Here is a 24,846-nt window from a genome sequence, read left to right as displayed (position 1 = left end):
CTGAGTGTGAAGCGACCAGAATGAGAATCAGCACCTCTAAGTCCGAGTGCATGGTTTTCGCCCGCAAAAGGGTGGAGTGCCATCTCCGGGTTGGGGAGGAGACCCTGCCCCAAGTGGAGGACTTCAAGTACCTAGGAGTCTTGTTCACAAATGAGGGAAGAGTTGATCGTGAGATCGACAGGCAGATCGGTGCGGCGTCTTCAGTAATGCGGATGTTGTATCGATCTGTTGTGGTGAAAAAGGAGCTGAGCCGGAAGGCAAAGCTTTCAATTTACCGGTTGATCTACGTTCTCATCCTCACCAATGGTCATGAACTTTGGGTCATGACCGAAAGGATAAGATCACGGGTACAAGCGGCCGAAATGTGTTTCCTCCGCCGTGTGGCGGGGCTCTCCCTTAGAGATTCGGTGAGAGGCTCTGCCAACTGGGAGGAACTCAAAGTAAAGCCTCTGCTCCTCCACATCGAGAGGAGCCATATGAAGTGGTTCGGGCATCTAGTCAGGATGCCACCCGAACGCCTCCCTAGGGAGGTGTTTAGGGCACGTCCAACCGGTAGGAGGCTACGGGGAAGACCCAGGACACGTTGGGAAGACCAAGTCTCCCGGCTGGTCTCGGAACGCCTCGGGATCCCCCGGGAGGAGCTAGACGAAGTGGCTTGGCAGAGGGAAGTCCGGGCTTCCCAGCTTAGGCTGCTGGCCCCGCGATCCGACCTCGGATTAGGGGAAGAAGATGGATGGATGGATGGGCCACAATAACCAGCAATATGTTTGCAGGAGAAAAGGTGAGGTCTTTAATCCCAGGAACACCAAACCTACCGTCAAGTATGGTGGTGGTAGTATAATGCTCTGGGCCTGTTTTGCTGCCAATGAAACTGGTGCTTTACAGAGAGAGAATGGGATAATGGGAAAAGAAGATTTACCTCCAAATTCTTTAGGACAACTTCAAATCATCAGCCCGGAGGTTAGGTCTTAGGCACAGTTGGGTGTTCCAACAGGAAAATTACCCCAAACACGCGTCAAAAGTGGTAAAGGAATGGCTACATCACGCTAGAATTAATGTTTCTTCTGGCCTTCCCAAAGTCCTGACTTAAACGTGTGGACAATGCTGAAGAAACAAGTCCCTGTCAGAAAACCAAGAAATTTAGCTGAACTGCACCAGTTTTGTCAAGAGGAGTGGTCAAAAATTCAACCAGAAGCTTGTGGATGGCTACCAAAAGCGCCTTATTGCAGTTAAACTCGCCAAGGGACATGTAACCAAATATTAACATTGCTGTATGTATACTTTTAACCCACCAGATTTGGTCACATTTTTAGTAAATCCATAATAAATTCATAAAATAACCAAACTTCATGAATGTTTTTGTGACCAACAAGAATGTGCTTCAATCTATCCATCACAAAAAATAAGAGTTGTAAAAATTATTGGAAACTCAAGACAGCCATATGTTCTTTACAGGTGTATGTAAACTTTTGACAACGACTGTATATATGTAATGTAGCAACTAATTAAAATGTAATATTTTCATATTTTGCAAATTTTAAGCTTTATTTCACAACGTTCACTTTTCCCTTTACCAATAACTTCTACTAATAATCCTGACACACTTCCTGAGAACCAACAAACATAATTAAACATCACTTACTGTACGATGCCTGCTCTCACTGGGATTTTGACTGGTGATGTATTCTCATTTCCCGTTTAAATGAAGAACGACTCATAATCCTCGGGAAAAAAGGGGGTGGAGGTGGAATCAAGCGCCTTTTCGGGTCTTTCTTTGGCATTTTCCGGTCTACGTTTACCGTCAAAGTTTACCACAACTTCTTGCATTTTTTCCACAAACTTTTACTATCCAGGTGAGAGTCATGATTTATAATCGAGAATTAATTTTCACGAACCCCGAGGCGAAAAAACAGCTCACCAGCTGAAGATTTTAAAACAGCAGCATTAGAAAGTTGACTCTCTGATCACTGAGCTGCTAAATGTAGGTTCTTAATGTTAGCACATATAATAACTATCACACTAATACTGAGTTAATATTCAGGTCACGAAATGTAAATTGAGTATTGTTGGCGCTTTTTGGATGGTTATTTATTAGGTTTTATGATCGGAATAAACGCTTTGACGTCACGGTTTCTTTGTTAGCAGACTTTTATTTACGTTTATTTACAAGTTAGAATGCATTAAAAAAGACACGTCTTCTTGTCTTCAGGGATTGTGAATTATGGGCAAAATTCCAGAAAAAGGGCAGTTCCCCCTTGTTATGTTACAATCCTTAAATCTAATTCTAAGTTAATCCTTTGAAGTGTCGGGTAGTTTTTAGCATTTTTATTTTAAAAACTATTATATTGCCTTTTTATTAATATTTGGGCCACATATTTTATTTATTTTTTGCATTATTAACACATTGGATCTTAAATCAACCAAAAACTTTAAGGAGGTTGCGCCCCCGTGGATTCTCCAAGACACCAATCACCGACATGAGAGCAGGATTCAGGTTCACATCAGAGGTTTATTTTCTCTACATGTCTCTTGGGTGCTTTTCAGCAATTGTCGTTTCCCCTCTCACTCTGCTCTGGCTCTAGCTCCAAGTCCCACTCAACCACATCTCTCCTCCTGGCTGCTGCTTTATAACAGAGCGACAGATGATAAGATAACCAGGCCCAGGTGGGCCATCTACGCACCTGTCGCTGATTTCAAGGCCGGTCCTGGCACACCACGCTCCGCTGCAGGCCCGCAGGCCACGTCCCCCTCCACAAACCTAAACTCTCATTTTTTATATATTTTTTGTAAACCTATGTAGTTAATCATCTTGTAGCTTTGAATGCAATTTTGAACCAAATAATTATAAAACAACACATATTGTACACATTTAGTAAACAACAACATATTAAATGTAGTAAAATAGTACTTTGATTATTTGAAGTATATTTTTTTACCTTTAAAAACGTAATAACGGAGAGCATTTACTTTGTTATATTTACTTATGTAACTTTCTGGATAAATTGTACTTGTTGAAACAGTTGTAATGCATTTTTGTTTTTACCTCCACAGTAAGTAATAACCAGTGATGGTGTCGAACAAAAATTCACTTCATTAAAAAACTAATGAATTGAGTGAAATTATGCACCGCCATATGCTTAGCGAAATAGGCAAATATTACATGTTATTATGAATGTGCCTTTAACTACATTACACAAACACTTTAAGGGACGGCGTGGCGCAGTGGGAGAGTGGCCGTGCGCAACCCAAGGGTCACTGGTTCAAATCCCACCTAGTACCAACCTCGTCATGTCCGTTGTGTCCTGAGCAAGACACTTCACCCTTGCTCCTGATGGGTGCTGGTTGGCGCCTTGCATGGCAGCTCCCTCCATCAGTGTGTGAATGTGTGTGTGAATGGGTAAATGTGGAAGTAGTGTCAAAGCGCTTTGAGTACCTTGAAGGTAGAAAAGCGCTATACAAGTACAACCCATTTATCATTTATTTATTTAACATGTAGATAAAACGATGATGGTGTTTGGATGTTTTTTTTTTTAAATGCTTTATAGAAAGAATAGAGCGACTCCCTGTGGCTGTCAGGCTTGGACTTGGTCTTGGTTTGTTTTCCCGAGGTGCAAAGCGAATGGAGTGGAAACGGCGTGAAGGTAAAGACATATTTATTTTAACACTAAAACTAAAAACAGGAACCAACAAAAAGCGCGAACAATGGCGGTACAAAAAACTGGGCTATGAAACAAAAGACTAGCACAAAGGCTATAAACTACAAACATGAAATAAAAACACTTGCGCAGTGGCATGAATAACAAAAACTTACATGGACAGCATTGCAAGGCATGAAGCAGATAATCGAGGGCGTGAATGAGGTGAGAACTAATACGTTGGCATGGAAACAAACAAAGAAATGCAAAACAAAACTAAATATCCAAAAATCTAAACATAGCATGACCAAAACAAAACATGAACCATAGGCGTGACAGAGCTCCCCCGTCAAGGACAGCTCCCAGATGTCCCAAAAAAAATAAAAAACAAAACAAAACTGTGATCGAGAGTCATGGGAGGGCGGGAGGGGGACATGGCGGTGGGTCGCCAGACCATGTGTCCCCGTATCCAACGGGGCAGAGTCAGGTGGCGGCGACGCGTGGAGGACCGAGGTGGGCGACCCGGGAACGTCCATATCCTTGGCCGACCCCCTTGGCGTGGCGGACGACCACGTAGTGGCCACAACCGTGACCGACGAGGAGGTCGGCATCCCTGGCGTGGTGGACGCCCACGTAGCTGCCACATCCGTGGCTGACAAGGAGGCGGACGCGTCGTCGTCGTGGCAGGCGATGAAGCTCGGCGTGGGCTAGGGCTTGGCGGTCGGCGTGGGCTCGGGCTTGGGCTTGGCGGTCGACTTGGGCTTGGCGGTCGACTTGGGCTTGGGCTTGGCGGTCGGCTTGGGCTTGGCGGTCGACGTGGAGCTGCCACTGGCGGCTCTTGGCGACGTGGAATTTCCACTGGCGGCGCTTGGCGACGTGGAGCTGCCACTGGCGGCGCTTGGCGATGTGGAGCTGCCACTGGCGGCGCTTGGCGACGTGGAGTTGCCACTGGCGGCGCTTGGCGACGTGGAGCTGCCACTGGCGGCGCTTGTCGACGTGGAGCTGCCACTGGCGGCGTTCGGCGACGTGGAGCTGCCACTGGCGGCGCTTGGCGACGTGGAGCTGCCACTGGCGGCGCTGCCACTGGCGGCGCTTGGCGACGTGGCGCTGCCACTGGCGGCGCTTGGCGACGTGGCGCTGCCACTGGCGGCGCTGCCACTGGCGGCGCTTGGCGACGTGGAGCTGCCACTGGCGGCGCTTGGCGACGTGGAGCTGCCACTGGCGGCGCTTGGCGACGTGGCGCTGCCACTGGCGGCGCTTGGCGACGTGGCGCTGCCACTGGCGGCGCTTGGCGACGTGGAGCTGCCACTGGCGGCGCTTGGCGACGTAGCGCTGCCACTGGCGGCGCTTGTCGACGTGGAGCTGCCACTGGCGGCGTTCGGCGACGTGGAGCTGCCACTGGCGGCGCTTGGCGACGTGGAGCAGGCACTGGCGGCGCTTGGCGTCTTGGAGCAGGCACTGGCGGCGCTTGGCGTCTTGGAGCAGGCACTGGCGGCGCTTGGCGTCTTGGAGCAGGCACTGGGGGCACTTGGCGTCTTGGAGCAGGCACTGGCGTTGGCTTTGACTTTGAGGTGGACTTGGACGTGGACGTGCACTTGGACTTGGAGGTTGACGTGGACTTGGACCTGGAGGTTGACGTGGACTTGGAAGTTGACTTGGACTTGGACGTGGACTTTGACGTGGACGTGGAGCTAGCCATTGACTTGGTGCTAGCATCGGATTTGGTCTTGGACTTGGTGCTGGACTTGGTCTTGGACTTGGTGCTGGACTTGGTCTTGGACTTGATGCAGGTGGCCTCGCTGGAAGCTGCGGCTTAGCAGTTAGCAGGCCGAAAGACTGGTGGAGGTGGCCGTGTTGGCCGCTGTGGCTTGGCAGGTTGAAGAACTGGAGGTGGTGGACGTGCTGGTCGCTGTGGCTTGGCATTGCACTGGGCAGAACCAACCGAACCACCCCCAGCCCCCCGCCTCAAGGAGCGGCTCCCAGACGCGCTCACCGCGATCTGGAAAAGTATTTTGGGGTGGGTGGAGGGAGGTGAGGAGGGGGGAAGAATCCTCCCCTTTAAACTGTCCACAAAGTCTTTCTTTATTGTTCTTGGTCTGCGTGGGTGAAGAAAAAAAAAATTCTTGTGACTTGGGTGGGGCTTGAGTCCTGGGGGGCAGGGCATGAAAATCAGATGGCTGTGACTGTTTTGATAAAGTGTTCAAAAACATGTTTTGGTAATGTTTTGTTATGCACATGGAGTCTGTACTTGGGAGCGGCTGGCAGAAAAGAGATTTGAGGAAAAAAAAATCTTCATCTGTGATGTCATCCTCCGGCGACGACGTGATGTCATCCTGGAGAAACCAGGCAGGTTGCAGCCTATTTCCGCCCGGAGGGGGAGGAGCTTGCGGGGGCGACCCGTCCTGTCCACTCCCAACTTCCTTCTTCCTTGGACTCCAAGACGCTTGCAGGGGAAACGTTTTGCTGCTGGCAACATTCTGTCAGGCTTGGACTTGGTCTTGGTTTGTTTTCCCGAGGTGCAAAGCGAATGGAGTGGAAACGGCATGAAGGTAAAGACATATTTATTTTAACACTTAAACTAAAAACAGGAACCAACAAAAAGCGCGCACAATGGCGGTACAAAAAACTGGGCTATGAAACAAAAGATTAGCACAAAGGCTATAAACTATAAACATGAAACAAAAACACTTGCGCAGTGGCATGAATAACAAAAACTTACGTGGACAAAATGGACAGCATTGCAAGGCATGAAGCAGATAATCGAGGGCGTGAATGAGGTGAGAACTAATACGTTGGCATGGAAACAAACAAAGAAATGCAAAACAAAACTAAATGTCCAAAAAACTAAACATAGCATGACCAAAACAAAACATGAACCATAGGTGTGACAGTGGCTCCTTTGTAAGCGGACTTTTGATCACATTCATTCATTAGTTAAAATGCATAAAAACAAGAAAAACATATGTGCTCTTGTCTTACAATAGGATTGTAAATTATAGATAATATTACAAAAAAAAGTCCAGCTTCTCTTTAAACCTCCGGAAGGCTTACTGTATTTAAATGTTGCCTGAGCTCTGGTTTTCATTAAATCTTCACACTCTTTTTTTCCAGGTTAGAGAAAGATTTTAGACCAATTAACTATCCTTCACACTGCTGTGAAAATAGGTCTGTTAAATCCTCCTAAATTCATTGTTATTTACTGTCATCAATATATCCTAACATTAATTTACTGGAAGAATAGACTACCTTTCAGAATGTTTGACTGTGTACTGCTGAGTCGTCTGATTGGATTACGATTGAATCACACGTTGTGTGTCTCTCAGAGGGCATTGAGTGGAGGCTATTACCATCACTGAGATTATTTCCATAATCAACCGGACAAAGTGGAAAAATGAAAGTAGGACACCAACTTTGGCCCTCTGGGAGTTCCAGTATTGTAAAAGTTTTTCATGTGAATGAAGGTTTCAAATGTTTAATTTATTTATGGAATGGAGATGCCTTGGAGTGTTAGCATTATTTGTTTGTCACACATAAGGCAAGAACATGGAAACTATTCCCCTTAGTTTGCTTTGGATGTTCCATGATGTTGTATTCAGCTTTCTAGATGTGGACACAAATACACCAGGGCCAGACATCTAACTATCTGAACAGGAAAGTAAGGGGTCCAGTATGTATTTCATACAAACACTAATTGTGATTGATTTTGTCATCCTCTTCCAACTTCTGTGTCCACCTGTCTTCATCACCCTTCTCCTTTTCCCTATTTCACTTTCACCTCCACATCCCATCTTTCTGCAGGCATGGTTGACAGAGATCCATGAGTACGCCCAGCAGGACGTAGTCATCATGCTGCTAGGCAACAAGGTGAGACCTTGTATTGAAGAATGACTGACTGAACGATGGGGTCAGAGAGAAGGGGTAGGCGTCATGACGGAAGGATACAAAATGGATTAATAAATCAGATATCTTAAGGGTTCTTACTTTGTTTGAAGGCCCCTAAGTGCCCAGAAATGTACATGTTCCACACATGGCTCGCCCCTGGCATAAACACTATTTGCGGTTGTTTAGGGCTGTTTCAGCTAAACTTTTATTCAGCAGTGATTCAACATGTCCTTTGTAATATTTTTAGTACAATTAAGCAGCATCGCAGACGTGTCTACTCGAAAGCCCATAGATATAATCACTACTTTCCAGTCAATAGGAGAAAACGCAAAGAATAAAGGCTCCGCTTTTGCTAGCGGGGTTTTTTAGACATTGGTAGACTTTTGACCACTGATTTGTGATCAAAGCCACAGGAGAGTTCACCCGGAATCTACAAACTGATTTTGGTCTGGTGAAAGCCATTGTTTTACTGAAATAAGGCGAGTTGGAAGAGCTGTTAGCCTCAAGCCAACGCCGCCCCCACCGCAATTCAAAGTGGTTGCCTAGCAACCACAAGGTACGGTGAGAGTTTGAAGCTGTTTTAAAGTGCTTCCGACGACACAGAGTAATATAAATTGACAGGCTGAAACCTCAAGTTGATTTCTGAATGGTTAAAAGTGCCGCAGGTCGCTAAAGAAGCAACTGCCGTTAGCGAGCTGCTGCGATGTCAAAATCTAAAATAAAAACTTCAATCCTAAAACCTTTGGTGTCATCTGAATCAAATGCCTCTCTGGACACAGTACATGTGGGGAAGCACGATTTGATAATGGGCACAGGACATTAAAGGAAGCAAGACTTGATGCTAAAAAAAAATAGTCAATGACTATTATCTACCATGAATTGATTAATGTGGACCCTGACTTAAACTAGTTGAAAAACTTATTTGGGTGTTGCTATTTAGTGGTCAATTGTACGGAATATGTACTGTACTGTGCAATCTACTAATAAAAGTTTCAATCAAGCAATCAATCAAAAGACATCGAAAGAGTGAGATTAGAACACAGAGCAGACCTGGAAAGAGTAAAAAGAGAACTTAAAGAAGATCAGAGAAAAGCAACAACAGAATACAAAGAAGATCTCAGACGTCTGCAGGAATATATAGAAAGTCTGCAAACTCAGAATAACAACATAAGGAAGGACTTTCAGGGCCCTGCGATGAGGTGGCGACTTGTCCAGGGTGTACACCGCCTTCCGCACAATTGTAGCTGAGATAGGCGCCAGCCCCCCCCCCCCCGCGACCCCAAAAGGGAATAAGCGGTAAAAAATGGATGGATGGATGGAATGACTTTCAGGAAATGCATTAAGAAATAAGGACTCTTCAAGAAGAAGTTTTTGCTGTGAAACGAGACAACAACATGCTGAGGAATATCATAGATGAAATGGATCAGGATAAACGAATGAAAGATATCATCAGGACAGGGCACCAAATTAAACCAAGATTCCACGCGAAGGCTGTGAATAATGGAGGAGAACCAGATGAAATAGATGCTGCTTCATCAGATCAGCAAGTGGTCAACTTTCTGCAATCAAAGGAAATTTAAATCGATATTAATACCATCGAAATATGCATCCCACTCAACGAAAGAAACAACAACACCACTCCAGTCATCCTCATAAAACTCTTATACAGAAAATCTAAAATGGCACTGCTGAAACAGGGAAAGAAGCTGAAGGGAACAAATTTGTACGTGAATGAGCATCTCACAAAAACGCAATGCTGAAATCGCCAAGAAAGCAGGGAAATTGGAGCCTAAACTGTAAAATCTACATCAAGCTGAATGGAGGTCCAGAAGCAAGAGTACTTGTTGTCCATGACATCAAGGACCAGGACAAATATTAAAGTTGACACTGCTTCCACAACAACAATGATAATGGAGTCTGACAGAAAACAAACACCTCAATTCAACACCAACACTACTATGTTCCATGGACCACAAGAAGACAGATTAAGGAACGCATCCACTTACAGTTATAGAGATTGAATGAATGAATGAATGAATGAATGGTTTATTTTGAGCCATGCAAGCAAAACAAGAGAATTACATAAAATACAAAAGAAATATATAGATACATTATTTTACACATACATTGAAAACATTACATGTGACTAATCTTTTGTAGATGTCAAGATTGGCTCAAAAGGGAGTGGGAAGAAGTAAACTTATTAGGTCCCACCCCTATACATATACAATATATTTATATAATATATAATACAATAATATATATAATATAATTCAATTCAGTGGTTGCTGCTATATATTGTCTATATATAATATATTTAAATTCACACACACTTTAATGAAACAACATTGTTGAACTAGAAAACATGGAACTGAAAAACTTCTGCAACAAAGAACACAAAAACCAGGGTTTAGAAAATGATATAGATCCAGACAGTATTCTTTCCCCCTGTTTCTATGAATAAACAGTAATCCTTTGTTTATCGCTGTTAACCTGTTCTGGGCCTGGCTGTGGTAAATATATTTTTGCTAAAGATTTTTATAGCTAGCGGATAAACAGCATGTTTACAACTTTCTATTTACAGTTTTTAACATTAACATAGACCTCTTGACATGAAATCACACCCACATAGTCAGCCTTCCAAGCCGCAAACTCAGAAGCGCGATGTGGCGATGGACAACTTTATTACAATCCTCAATAGGCTGCAGTCAGCGTTACGGGCCCGAGATGAGTAATATTAAAGAACAAAATGGGGAATCAAACAAAATCTTGTTTTGGGCCACGTTGCTTCACATCTCCATTAAATTTCTATTTATTATAAGACCAATAACTCAGTGTGAGTGTGCAATGTAAGAGAGCTGCTCATATTGGCAAACTGAGATTTACAACCCAGCACTGTAGTTCTCAGTTCTATAAAGCATTTCAGCCCTCTTTTTTTTTACCCACTGTACTGACATATCTTAATCTATATGACAGTGGCAGCTGTACCCAGGGACGTAGCACCTGATTGTGGGCCCCTATACACAAGACTCTTAAAGGGCCACCATCCCACCCACAAGCCAAATGTTGCTGCTCCGAACACACACACACTTAGTATGTTTACTTCCATTACAAAAACTAATTATTGCATGGATTTGGTTGAAATCAGCTTTTTAAAACATATGTAAAACATTAGGTTTTGACTTTTTAACGAAGGGAATAATATACCTAGTGCCGGGATTGTCAAACTGTGGTACGTGTACACTACTGGTACGCGGGTTCCACCTAATGGTATGCCAAAGAATTACTTAATTATATTTTTAAACACAAGTGTTACTGTTCAAACTGTATGTGTTACAGTGACCAAACATATTAAATAAGTACCACTGATAGTCACACACACACACACACACACACACACACACACACACACTAGGTGTGGTGAAATTACCCTCTGCATTTGACCCATCCCCTTGTTCCACCCTCTGGGAGGCGAGGGGAGAAGTGAGCAGCAGCGGTGGCCACGCTCGGGAATAATTTTGGTGATTTGACGCCCTATTCCAACCCTCAATGCTGAGTGCCAATCAGGGAGCTAACGGGTCCCATTTTTCATAGTTTTTGACCAGGTTTTGAACTCACGACTAAATATAAATTTTATATAAAACCTCTCCCTTGTTTTAATGAATGCGTAGGCCTGCTGCGCTATTGTATTTTAATGTTGGTCAAAAGTTTTAGAACCACTGGTCAGGAAACATATCCAGGTGAACCCCTAAATAAATTTAGTTTTGTTAAATATTTTATTCATTATTTTTTTTACGAAAAAAGTACTGACAAATTCATAATAAAAATTGGCCACAATTTGAAATTAAATAATGAAATGACCTGTCATTATTTACTCAAATATAAGTATATGTCTGTCAAGTTTTTCTTTACTTCAGAATATAAAGTAGAGATTAGCTGATTCACATTGAATTCTTACTCGTGCTTCTCATAGGAGTTCAGCCTGGTTTAACTAACTTGCTAAAGCGACGCTATCTTGTCCCCTCTCACTGCGTCCGTTTCCGCAAATCTTGCACGCACCTCCCAAAAATCCTAGCTTTGTGTCAGTGGCGATGAAGACCGCAGAACTGTGATTGGTCAGCTTTTGAAGAGGAGTGTCCCCGAGGAGAGGAAAGCAGACTTTGTGTTTGAAATGCACATATTATTGTAAGAAATATACCAACAATGATTAAACATTTGCAGGGAAACTGATATTGTGTATTTTATATCTCAGTGTGTTCTAAAAACTATTATTATTGTTACTATTATTATTGCTAATTGTATTATTCTGTTGTTCGTCTAACAGAAGTCACAAAAACGTCACTCCTTTTAACTTTTATTGCGATTCTTGTGTTAACAACAGGTTCAATTCCGACACGTTTTCTTTCTTGTTCACACTTTTTCTCTCACACACAACACTTACTCGTCAATTATCTTTGAAGCACGTTATGTTCGCGGGAACTCTGAACACCAATAGCACATGTATGCACCAGTATGTCGTTAACTTACATTAATTATTTAACAATTTTGTTCTTTTTCAATTACATGAGAGCTCTCTCTTGTCCCATGTCCCAAACGGCTGAATTGCATATAGCGTTGCAAATAAAAACAGCGCCCACTTCCACGACTTGTTCACAAGTTGCACATTTTATCTTCACAAAGGTATTTTATTCTGGTTTATTAGTAAAACTTCCATTATACATAAACTGATGATTCTGAATGATTAGTTCCAGTGTCAACGAAGAAGTCAATGTTGTGGTTGTCTTTTACTCATCACAAGAGGTAAACATGTAGTCAACGACACTGCCTCTTAGTGTTTTGAAAGAGAATTACAAATGTAGCGCCACCAACCCCATAGAAGAACTACACATCAAACAAGACACTATCAGAGGGGACGCAATGTGATGCGACAGTATATTACAACATATAAGTTTTTCCTGTCTTTAAAAACTAGAGACACCTCCGTTTCTAACTTTAGACGAGGGTCTTTGAACGCACCACAGTAACGTTCATTGACTTAAAACGTATCCATAACTTTCTCCGAAGCTGCCACAAATAGATGTAGTACAGTTTTACCTTACTTTTGTTACTTCATCCTTGTTCCAAAATGTCGGTGCTGTGTGTGAATGCTTAAACGTGAGCTTTGATGAAGTTACGACGTCTATGTTACGGAAAGTGTTCCATGCTCTGTATGCCGCTACCCAGGTGGAACCATTTTGTATTTTTAAAACGGTGGTGTAGTTGGCAGTCTTAGACATTCTTAATTGTATTCAAGCAAACTTAATATTTAACTTTCACAGCTATATTTATGTTATATTAACATTTATGACACTGCTTTTTATAACTTATACATTAAAATGACTGAAAAAAAAATCTTACAACTTTACAAAAGCCTAGAGGCCCCGTCTGCTTGAGGCCCTGGTACAACGTACCCACTTCGACGCCCCTGGAATGTTGCATTTTGCACGTTTGTTGGCTCGGTGTCTGTCGTGTCTTCAGGATAAACACCAACATGGATAAGGAGCCAAAAGAAGGCCTCTTGCATCCAAAAATAATAATTTTCCTACAAGAGCAGCAGTAGAAAAAATGGAGCAGCCCCATGTTTCATTCTATGTGATGTTTGTCACTAACTTGATAACAGGTGTACTTTCTTGCAGGCAGACTACACCCACGACAGGGTAGTGAAGAGAGAGGAAGGAGAGAAGCTGGCAAAGGTGAATATTCCGTTACTATAAAAATATGCTCATGCAGCGTGGCGCATTTCACAGGGGGACGCACGTTTCCCAGCACTTGATTGCTGTGCGGAGTTATGTGTTAATGGGGGCTCGCAGTGTTGTTTTGTTTGCATGGTTGATTTCTGACTTCATTTTCCAGGCCATTTCACCTAAATGAGCTCTGAGAGGTGTATTAGAATAAATGTGAACATACATGCAAAGGAAGGGTGCAGCATTGGCTCAGCTGTCAAGGAGGGATGACACATAGCAAGATTACTTCTAATAATAAATTCATAGATATCTACTACATAATAACCCAGGAATTGCATGTTAGTAATGTGGTTGTAGAGCAGAAACACATCATAGTGATTGGTGTTTTTTTATATATATTGTTCCCCTTTTATGCAACCAAACAAGGCAAAATTAATTTTAGAAACACTCATGTAAGGTACAATGTCAACTACAAGCACAATAACCAAATAAATTATAATGTGTATATTAAAAAAAAGAAAGAAAAAAAGAAAATACTGTATTTTCCGGACCATAAGCTATAAACTTTTTTTTTTAACTTTATTCATTTTGGTGACACTTAAGTATGGAGAACATATTCAGCATTAATTAGTTGCTTATTAACATGCACACTAGTAACATATTGGCTTTTAATTAGTCATTATTAAGTACTTATTAATGCCTTCTTCTGCATGGCCTTATTATACAACCAGCCCTAACCCTAAGCAGATAACCTTAACCCTAACCAAATAACTCTAAATTAAGTCTTTGTTACATAGAATATTTTCCCCTAGTGTCCAAATAACTCTAAATTAAGTCTTTGTTACTTAGAATATGTTCCTCGTATTAAAGTGTTACCTTTATTTAAATTTTTTTGTCTCCCTCCCCCCCAAAAAAATACAAAAGACAAAAAAATAAATAAATAAAAGTAAAATAATAACAGCCCCTCCCACCACCTGTCCTTTCTCTTCACCACAGGCAGATAAAGAATCACACGTACTGACTAAAGAAAAAAAGTAACGACAAAAATAAAAATCACAAACATACAGAGAAGTGTCACTGAATAAAAACAAAAGCAACAAAGAAAAAAGAGTTGAGATAAGTGGAAAGGTTCATTGTCAACAGTGAGTGTCACATTTATCCTATAATGTCTTTATTTTGTTTTTTTAACTAATTATGCAGCCCCAGGTCATGTCAAATTGTTTTGGTGTACCTCTCAGATTATATTTAATTTTCTCTTAATCTAAGAAAAACATGAAGTCCTTAAACCATAGGGAGGCCTTGGGGACAGACTGTGATTTCCACTCCAATTAAATCCTTCTACTAGCTATCAATGATGCAAAAGTAATACTATCCCTAAAGGTCTGCTTAATTTTTTGATACTTTGGTGGAATTCCAAAAGTAGCCAATTCTATGCACTGCGTCAATTTAAAATACAGTGCATCTGCATCTTGAAGCCGCTACTTTTTTCCCAAGCTTTGAACCCTGAGGCTTTTACAAAGGTGCGGCTAACCTATAGATTTTTCTTCGTAGTCAGCTAAATTATGGAATGGATTAAGCAATGAAATTTAACAATGCACTAAAATTATCCACTTTCGGAAACCATTTAAAATGTAAGTGTTTACAAAGTACAAGGAAAAATAATCCTCATAAACAACCATCCATCTATTCATTTCCCACCGCTTGTCCCTTTCGGGGTCGCAGGGGGTGCTGGAACCTATTTCAGCTGTCTTGGCACATATTAAAAACTGAGAATATCTTAATCATCTCATAAAGGATGAATAAACCATCAATGAACTACCGTGTTACAAGCACCTTTAAAAAAAAAAAAAAAAAAAAAAAAAGGTACACTATGTAAATAACCTTTTACAAAATATTCCTATCTAAATTTCTCATACTTGCAGATTATAGTCCGGTGCGACTAATACACTATATTGGCAAAAGTATTTGGCCACCTGCCTTTACTCAAATATGAAGTTGAAGTGCCATCCCTTGAATTTTCCAAAATGTTTTGGTATGCTTGAGCATTCGAAGTTCCTTCCACTGGAACTAGGGGGCCAAGGCCAACTCCTAAAAAAACAACCCATCCATCCATTTTCTTCCGCTTATTCCCTTTTGGGGTCACGGGGGGGCGCAGGCGCCTATCTCAGCTACAATCGGGCGGAAGGTGGGGTACACCCTGGACAAGTCGCCACCTCATCGCAGGGCCAACACAGATAGACAGACAACATTCACACTCACATTCACACACTAGGCCCAATTTAATGTTGCCAATCAACCTATCCCCAGGTGCATGCCATAATTCCTCCTCCACCAAATGTAGTGTTCTCCTGGCAACATCCAAACCCATCCTCCCATTAGATTGCCAGATGAAAAGGCGTCAATCATCAGTCCAGAGAAGGTGTCTCCACTCCTCTAGAGTCCAATGACGACGTACTTTACACCACTGCATCCGACGCTTTGCAATGGACTTGGTGATGTGTGGCTTAGATGCAGCCGCACGGCCATGGAAACCCATTCTATGAAGCTCTCTGCACACTGTACGTGGGCTAATTGGAAGGTCACGTGAAGTTTAGAGCTCTGTAGCAACTGACTGTGCAGAAAGTCTTTGCACTATGCGCTTTAGCATCCGCTGACCCTTCTCTGTCAGTTTACGTGGCCTACCACTTGGTGGCTGAGTTCCTGTTGTTCCCAAACTTTTCACTTTTCCTATAACAAAGTTGACTTTGAAACATTGAAGAGCGAGGAAATTTCACGACTGTATTTGTTGCACAGGTGGCACCCTAAGACAGTTCCACGCTAGAAATCACTGAGCGCGGCCTATTCTTTCACAAATGTTTGTAGAAACAGTCTCCAAGGCTAAGTGCTTGATTTTATACACCGGGCCAAGTGATTAAGACACCTGATTCTTATTATTTGGATGGGTGGCCAAATACTTTTGGCAATATAGTGTATATTAACTTTTTTTTTCCTTCTAAAATTCAGCGGTTGCGGCTTGTACAGCAGTGCAGTTTATAGTCCGGAAAATACGCTACGTAATGGTTATCCACAACCATGCGTTGCTAGTTGTTTTGCATCTGTTTGTACTGACTGTCTTTGGTCACTAAGTGTGTATGTCAAATATCTAGGATATGCAGTACAAGGTTCCACACACTGTACCGTCTCCATGTTCTCCTGTGCAGGAGTTTGGAGTGCCCTTCATGGAGACGAGTGCCAGGTCTGGAATGAATGTCGAGCTGGCCTTCACAGCTGTGGCAAAGTGAGTCAACCATAACCACACGGACCCATTCCAGATTAGTAACAGAAGAAGTGACACAATCATGCGTTATTGTTGTTTCAAGCTGCCACATTGCTGGATTAAGGTGGCAGCTTGTTTCTGTGTTCACTTCCTGCATCAACACATGACATCTGCCGTGAAATGAAGAACAAATATTTACTTGAGCCAAGTGTGTTCCCGATATCAATCTTTTTTTTAAATCGGTCCCTCCAGGATTTGTCGGGATTTTTCTGGGCTTGTGCATTAAAATGCCTACTTTCGTGGCAGCTTTTTCTCTAAGCTATGGCAAAAAATTATATTATTAAAATCTATTAAAAAAATGTAATCAACCTGGGATTTTATTAATCTGTTATCAATGTTTTAAATATCCTCATAAACGTATCCAAAAAAATTACAGGATTCTAACAGGTATTGGTAAACAAATACTGTATTGATGTTTTACTCATTTTATTCCGCACAGACTTAAAAAAATACAATGTATGGCAGTAAAAGCACATACACAGAGTTCGTAGTCAAAATACTGTACTGTTTTAATGTTTTATAACTGATAATAGTAACTAAAAAATGCAATTTTCAGGAGAAATTGCGTGTGAATGCTGAAAAGTCAAACTGAAATCCTAACAGTTTGGATGCAAGCCAGATAGCGTTAAGTGACAAAATATGTATAATAAATCATTTATAATCTAATATTTTTTTTTTGTTTTTTGCGTGAAAGTTTTCTTTTTTAAGTGTCAACTTTTGGATTAAAAACATTCAACAAGTATTATTGTTGTTATTATTATTATTACTGTATTATTTTTATTGATAATGTTGCTTGTATTATTATTGGTGTCCTTGTTTGTATTGTATCTAATAAGTATTGTATGTGTATGTCTTCTCAATTGCTTCGTTGAAAAGCTGGTATTGGGTTGGAGTTGGCGTTGCTCTATTTTCTTTCATTAGATGGATTAACATTTTGTGATTTTTGCATATAAAATTGTAATATACAGTGGAACCTCGACTTACAAACCTAATTGTTATTGAACATGGTTCGCCAACCAAAAAGTTTGTATAGGGAAGCAGAGTTCCCCATAAATATTAATGTAAACATGAATAATTGGTCCTAGCCTTGACAAAAGTCCCTACTTTAGTATAAAATTGCACACTTTGAAGACATTATAATGTGTGTGTGTGTATATATATATATATATATATATATCCATCCATCTTCTACCGCTTATTCCCTTTGGGGTCGCGGGGGGCGCTGGCGCCTATCTCAGCTACAATCGGGCGGAAGGCGGAGTACACCCTGGACAAGTCGTCACCTCATCGCAGGGCCAACACAGATAGACGGACAACATTCACACTCTATATATATATATATATATATATATATATATATATATATATATATATATATATATATACATATATATATGTATGTATATATATGTATGTATATATATGTTTATATGTGTGTATACATATGTTACAGTATGTATTTATATTTATTTATATATATGTATATATCTATATGTGTGTATATATATGTACCTGTATATATATATATATGTGTGTGTATGTATATATACACACACATATAGTATATATATATATATATATATATATATATATATATATATATATTAGGGCATGATGTTTCCACCCCCATGCTTCACAGTAGGTATGGTGTTTTTGGGATGCAACTCAGTATTCTTCTTCCTCCAACACGACGAGTTGAGTTTATACCAACATGGATACATGGATGATACAGCAGAGGATTGGGAGAATATCATGTGGTCAGATAAAACCAAAATACAACTTTTTGGTATACACTCAACTCGTCGTGTTTGGAGGAAGAACAATACTGAGTTGCATCCCAAGAACACCATACCTACTGTGAAGCATGGGGGTGGAAACATCATGCTTTGGGGCAGTTTTTCTGCTAAGGGGACAGGACGATTGATCCGTGTTAAGGAAAGGATGAATGGGGCCATGTATCGTGAGATTTTGAGCCAAAACCTCCTTCCATCAGTGAGAGCTTTGAATGGTTGACCAAATACTTATTTTCCATCATAATTTACAAATAAATGCTTTAAAATTCCTACAATGTGAATTCCTAGATTTTTTTTTCACATTCTGTCTCTCACAGTTGAAGTGTACTTATGATGGAAATTACAGACCTCTGTCATTATTTTAAGTGGGAGAACTTGCACAATCGGTGGCTGACTAAATACTTTTTTGCCCCACTGTACATATAAACTAGGAGGTCAAAATGCTGGTGTGTTGCTAAAAGTCTGGTATAAAACATGGCCAAACATCCATCCATCCATCCACTTTCTACCGCTTATTCCCTTTGGCGTGGCGGGGGGCGCTGGTGCCTATCTCAGCTACAATCGGGCAGAAGGCGGGGTACATCCTGGACAAGTCGCCAACTCATCACAGGGCCAACACAGATAGACAGACAACATTCACACTCACATTCACACACTAGGGCCAATTTAGTGTTGCCAATCAACCTACCCCCAGGTGCATGTCTTTGGAAGTGTGAGGAAGCCGTAGTACCAGGAGGGAACCCACACAGTCACGGGGAGAACATGCAAACTCCACATAGAAAGATCCCGAACCCGGGATTGAACCCAGGACTACTCAGGACCTTCGTATTGCGGGGCAGACCCACTAACCCCTCTACCACCGTGCTGCCCATGGCCAAACAGTATACTGGAATATTCACAATTCTGTTGTCCCTCGCCGGGCAAATCGAAACATGATATGTCCTTCCTTGTCCATTCCCACCCAGCCATTTGCAATTATGTCAGATTATAAGCACATGTCTCAAAATGCATTAATCCCTATAGCCAGATGTATTGCTCTGATAGATTAGCCAGCATTGACTAGTGTTGCTGTCTCCTGTCTGTTAGAGAACTGAAGCACAGGACCATGAAGGAGCCCGATGAGCCAAAGTTCCAGTTGCAGGAGTACGTCAACAAAGAAATGAGAACTTCTGGCTGCTGCCGGTCATAGATGATGACGTCTGTGTGTGAGTGAGTGTCGACCTAAAAGAGAGACTCCGGTCTAATATCTACTAAGTCTGTTCACCATTACAGACTTGCATTGTTTATACATTGTACAGGCCAAAAGGTTGGACACACCTTCTCCACATTCAATGCATTTTGTTTATTTTCATGACTATTTACATTGTAGATTTTCACTGAAAGCATCACGACTATGAATGAACACATGTGGAGTTATGTACTTAACAAAAAAAGGTGAAATAACTGAAAACATGTCTTATATTCTAGTTTCTTCAAAATAGCCACCCTTTGCTCTGATTACTGCTTTGTGCACTCTTGGCATTCTCTGGATGAGCTTCAAGAGGTAGTTACCTGAAATGGTTTTCACCTCACAGGAGTCATAGTTCTGATGCCTTCAGTGACAATCTACAATGTAAATAGTCGTGAAAATAAAGAAAACACATTGAAATGAGGTGTGTCCAAACATTTGGCCTGTTCTGAACATTGTCTCTCTCAAGTTTAATATCCCTCTGCTACTGTGAATGTAAAACAGGCTCTTACTGTATATGCAGGACTCATGCATGTTCACACACGATCCACAGTTCTAATGTGTGTGATTGTTTCCCCTCACACCCTCATTGAGTGTGTTCTGTGCTGTGACGTGCACATTTGACATGCAAGCTCAGTTTTGTGATCTATAAAAGCCTAGTTGAAATAAAAGTGCAAAGATACAAAGCTGACAGGAAAAAACATGACCATTCCATGTCATACCAGAGAAACTGAAATGTAAACTGAAGAACATTTTTTACAGATGCTGTAATGCAACTAATGTAAGCTTTTTTTGTAATTAGAAGTGTTTCTGTAACCAGCCTAAGTGTCTATTCAGCTTAATATGCAGTTAAGAAATGTACCGTTACTCAGTCATCCGTTGTTACACACATTGTAACTGAACAGAAATGTATTTACACAAAAAAAAAATTACAAGAGCATTTTTGTGTTCTTAAGAAGAGAAACACTGTAATCTTCTGGCAGTTTTTTGTCATTACTTGGTAATGATACATTGACCCGAGGTGAATATAGTATTGTATACATTTTAGAGGAGTCAACTTAATATTTTTCGGTATTAGTTTGATATTTTCAAGTAATTTTCTCTTTTGGACCACAGGAAACTGTAAAAAAGCAATCTCATTTTAAACTAGCATGTTCTGCTAGCAAGGAGTCATTTAGGTAATCCATTGTTTTTTTGCCAACTGGTTGCCCGTGGTGTAGTTGAGTATGTCTTTAATAAACATTTGGAATTGACCTGTATTCTTATTCAGTCGAAAACGTTTAATTCTGTGTTTGGCGATCATTCAGCGAGTTTAATTTGTATGTTTCGCTCTTTCATACCATGTAACACAGGGGTCTGCAACCCAAAATGTTGAAAGAGCCATATTGGACCAGAAATACAAAAAAGTCATCGGTCTGAAGCCGCAAAAAATTTAAAGTCTTATATAAGTATTATAATGAAGACAACACATCAATCAATCAATCAATGTTTACTTGTATAGCCCTAAATCACTAGTGTCTCAAAGGGCTGCACAAACCACTACGACATCCTCGGTAGGCCCACATAAGGGCAAGGAAAAATTCACACCCAGTGGGACGTCGGTGACAATGATGACTATGAGAACCTTGGAGAGGAGGAAAGCAACGGATGTCGAGCGGGTCTAACATGATACTGTGAAAGTTCAATCCATAATGGATCCAACACAGTCACAAGAGTCCAGTCCAAAGCGGATCCAACACAGCAGCGAGAGTCCCGTTCACAGCGGAGCTACCAGGAAAACATCCCAAGCGGAGGCGGATCAGCAGCGCAGAGATGTCCCCAGCCGATACACAGGCAAGCAGTACATGGCCACCGGATCGGACCGGACCCCCTCCACAAGGGAGAGTGGGACATAGGACAAAAAGAAAAGAAACGGCAGATCAACTGGTCTAAAAAGGGAGTCTATTTAAAGGCTAGAGTATACAAATGAGTTTTAAGGTGAGACTTAAATGTTTCTACTGAGGTGGCATCTCGAACTTTTACCGGGAGGGCATTCCAGAGTACTGGAGCCCGAAATGAAAACGCTCTATAGCCCACAGACTTTTTTTGGGTTTTGGTAATCACTAATAAGCCGGAGTCCTTTGAACGCAGATTTCTTGCCAGGACATATGGTACAATACAATCGGCAAGATAGGATGGAGCATGATGTAAGTATTTTTATTAGCTACATAAGCCTACTATCAAATGACTTTAAAAGTCTTATATAAGTGTTATAATGAAGACAACACATGATGTAAGTATCTATATACGCTACATTAGCCTACTATCAAAATTACTTGAAAAGTCCTATATAAGTGTTATAATAAAGACAACACAGTATGTAAGTGTCTATATTAGCTGTATTAGCCTACTATCAAATCAATCAATCAATCAATCAATGTTTACTTATATAGCCCTAAATGACTTTAAAAGTCTTATATAAGTGTTATAATGAAAACAACACATGATATAAGTGTCTATATTAGCTATATTACCCTACTATCAAAATTACTTTAAAAGTCTTATATAAGTGTTATAATGAAGGCAACACATGATGTAAGTGTCTATATTAACTACTGTATATTAGCCTACTATCAAAATGACTGTGTCGCAAATCTTTGGTGACAGAAATGTTGAAATGGAATATTTATTCTACATATTTTTATAACATTGTAAAACATTAGTAAAACTTCTCAGAAGGTGAGATAACTCATGGAAATGACTGGCTTACAATGACTAAAGGTATAGACGTGTGTGTCCAAGTTACAGGAAATGGCAGGCTGTCTTCTTTTAATAGATGTATTACAAGCTTTGCACACTGGGTAACGTTTGCTGTGGTCTGGAACAACATGGTACACAAGCAACTATCAGAAATGCAGCCGATATTACATACAGATATTGTGTCATGACACATGGAAAAATAAACTAAATACACAGAGGACATAAGTAAAGGAAACTAAATGAGCTCAAATATACCTACAAACAAGGCATTATGATGCAATATGTATGTATAGCTCGCCTAAATAGCATGTTAGCATCGATTAGCTTGCAGTCATGCATTGACCAAATATGCCTGATAAGCACTCCAATAAGTCAATAACATCAACAAAGCTCACCTTTGTGCATTCAGGCACAGCATGAGACCTTTGGTGGACAAAATGAGACAAAGGAGTAGCATAAAACACATCTTTCTGTGGCAACGTTGGAGAAAGTTGTACATGTAAACACAGTCCACACAATGGTGAGTTCAAAGGCCGCTGAAATTAGTAGGACAAAACACTGCTCGCCAAATACTCTCATCAGTGAAGCATACACCCAAACATACTGAACAGTGGGCTTTCCAACAATTAGGAAGGTTTGTGTCGTTTCTGTCCTCCTACAGAAACCATATTACAACAAAAAACATATTTTTCATACTATATATTTTTTTCCATTTCCATACATTTTTTAAAAAGCTCCACGGAGCCAACAGTTGCTGACCCCCGCCATAACGGACCTGTCTGTAATATCTCCGTTCAACCACAAGAGGTCAATATTGCACCATTTTTAAACTCCTCGCTCGCTACTGCCCTAAATAAATAATGTTAAATACAAGTCCTAAATCAACATTTATAGTTGAAATACAGTATTAACCAGTATATGTTTAATTGTCTGCTGTGGTGCTCAATTAGCGATTGCGTTATGTATATTTCATTAATCGTGTATGAATACAACAGCCTGTAGTATCGACATTCTCCCAGAGAATGGCAGTATTGCCCCAATTTGTAAACCCCTCGCAAACTACTTTTCAGTGGACCCCCCCCCCCCCTCCCCCCAAACCCCCATAATAATTTAACACTACTACTACTGTGTGAAACTAAGAAACAAATATATATCAAATTTGAAACTAAGAAACAAATATATATCAAATTAAAACATAACGCAAAACGAATACTGACTAGATGTTTGTTTTCCATACAGATTAGAAGATACCGGTAGTAACATTGTTTGATACGGATGAGGGACATTGTTTTGGTAGTGATACAACACTACACATGTTGGTATCGATCCGATACTAATGCATATACAGGACCAATATTGCCAATACCAATACTTTTTTATACTTTATTGAATTATTTTGTTATTACAGCTTCAATTTATTCTTCATGTATTCAGAATAACACACGGGACAAATATTCAGGCGAACAAAACAATATATTTATCAACACACTTATTCGTGCATAATTTGACAGTGTACGGTATAAATTCAAGAATATAATACAATGTAAACGGTATTGCAAAATAATTTGAACAATTCCTTTAATTTCATACAATTCTTGAAGAAATATTCAAAAACTACTATTGGCTCTCACTGGAAACTTACTTTCTGATTTTGTAAAGAATACAACATGTATAAATATTAGGGCTGTACATTTAATGGGCATGTGATTAATCACAAACATGATTGCATTAATCAAATATATGCGCAGAATCATCAATCAATCAATGTTTACTTATATAGCCCTAAATCATGAGTGTCTCAAAGGGCTGCACAAGCCACAACAACATCCTCGGCTCAAATCCCACATCAGAGCAAGAAAAAACTCAACCCAATGGGATGACAATGAGAAACCTTGGAGGGGACTGCAGATGGGGGGACCCCCACCCTGGGCGACCCATGCGATGGACGTTGAGTGGATGTAGCATAATATTGTGAGAGTCCAGTCCATAGTGGGGTCAGCAGGAGTCAGTCCCCAACTGATGTACAGATGAGTGGTCCACCCTGGGTCCTGACTTTGGACAGCTAGTGCCTCATCTGTGCTCACCGAATCTATGTCCGCCTTCTTATCAGCCAAAAAGGTGGCCGGTAGAGATGCGCGGTTTGCGGTCTCATCCACGGAGACCGCGGAGTCCGCGGATAAACCGCGGGGCGGGCGGGTAACATGACGAATAAATAGATTTTAATTAGATTCGGGCGGGTGGCGGTTGAACCATCCAGAAATATTTGATAAACATGGTTCTGAGATCGGTATCCTTTGCCATTCAAAGAGCCATTCAAGACCCGTGTCACAAAGCTAAGAAGACAATAGGAGACGCTAATATTCTCTAGAACAGGGGTCGGGAACCTTTTTGGCTGAGAGAGCCATACAAGCCAAATATGTTTTAAAGTATTTCCGTGAGAGCCATATAATGTTTTTTTTTTTTAACACTGAATACAACCATATGCGTGCATTTTTAAGAAAGACCAACATTTTTAGAGTAAAATAAGTCT

The 24,846-nt window shown here is 40.9% G+C and overlaps 1 protein-coding gene across 1 annotated transcript in view; it reads left to right on the top strand.

Moving 5' to 3' along the window:
* The window catches only part of LOC133557921 (ras-related protein Rab-26), a 130,024-nt gene extending 109,194 nt beyond the window's left edge, over positions 1 to 20,830 (top strand). Inside the window, exons 6-9 of the mRNA XM_061908883.1 lie at positions 7,434 to 7,499; positions 13,193 to 13,249; positions 16,441 to 16,517; positions 19,436 to 20,830. Of these exons, the coding sequence (XP_061764867.1) occupies positions 7,434 to 7,499; positions 13,193 to 13,249; positions 16,441 to 16,517; positions 19,436 to 19,538 (303 nt within the window). The 3' untranslated portion in view covers positions 19,539 to 20,830. The remainder of the gene's footprint in view (positions 1 to 7,433; positions 7,500 to 13,192; positions 13,250 to 16,440; positions 16,518 to 19,435) is intronic.
* Positions 20,831 to 24,846: the final 4,016 nt, after the last annotated feature.

The sequence above is a fragment of the Nerophis ophidion genome, linkage group LG08 (assembly GCF_033978795.1).
Source record: "Nerophis ophidion isolate RoL-2023_Sa linkage group LG08, RoL_Noph_v1.0, whole genome shotgun sequence".
In the NCBI taxonomy this organism is placed as follows: Eukaryota; Metazoa; Chordata; class Actinopteri; order Syngnathiformes; family Syngnathidae; genus Nerophis; species Nerophis ophidion.
This window is presented reverse-complemented; position numbering and strand designations above follow the sequence as displayed.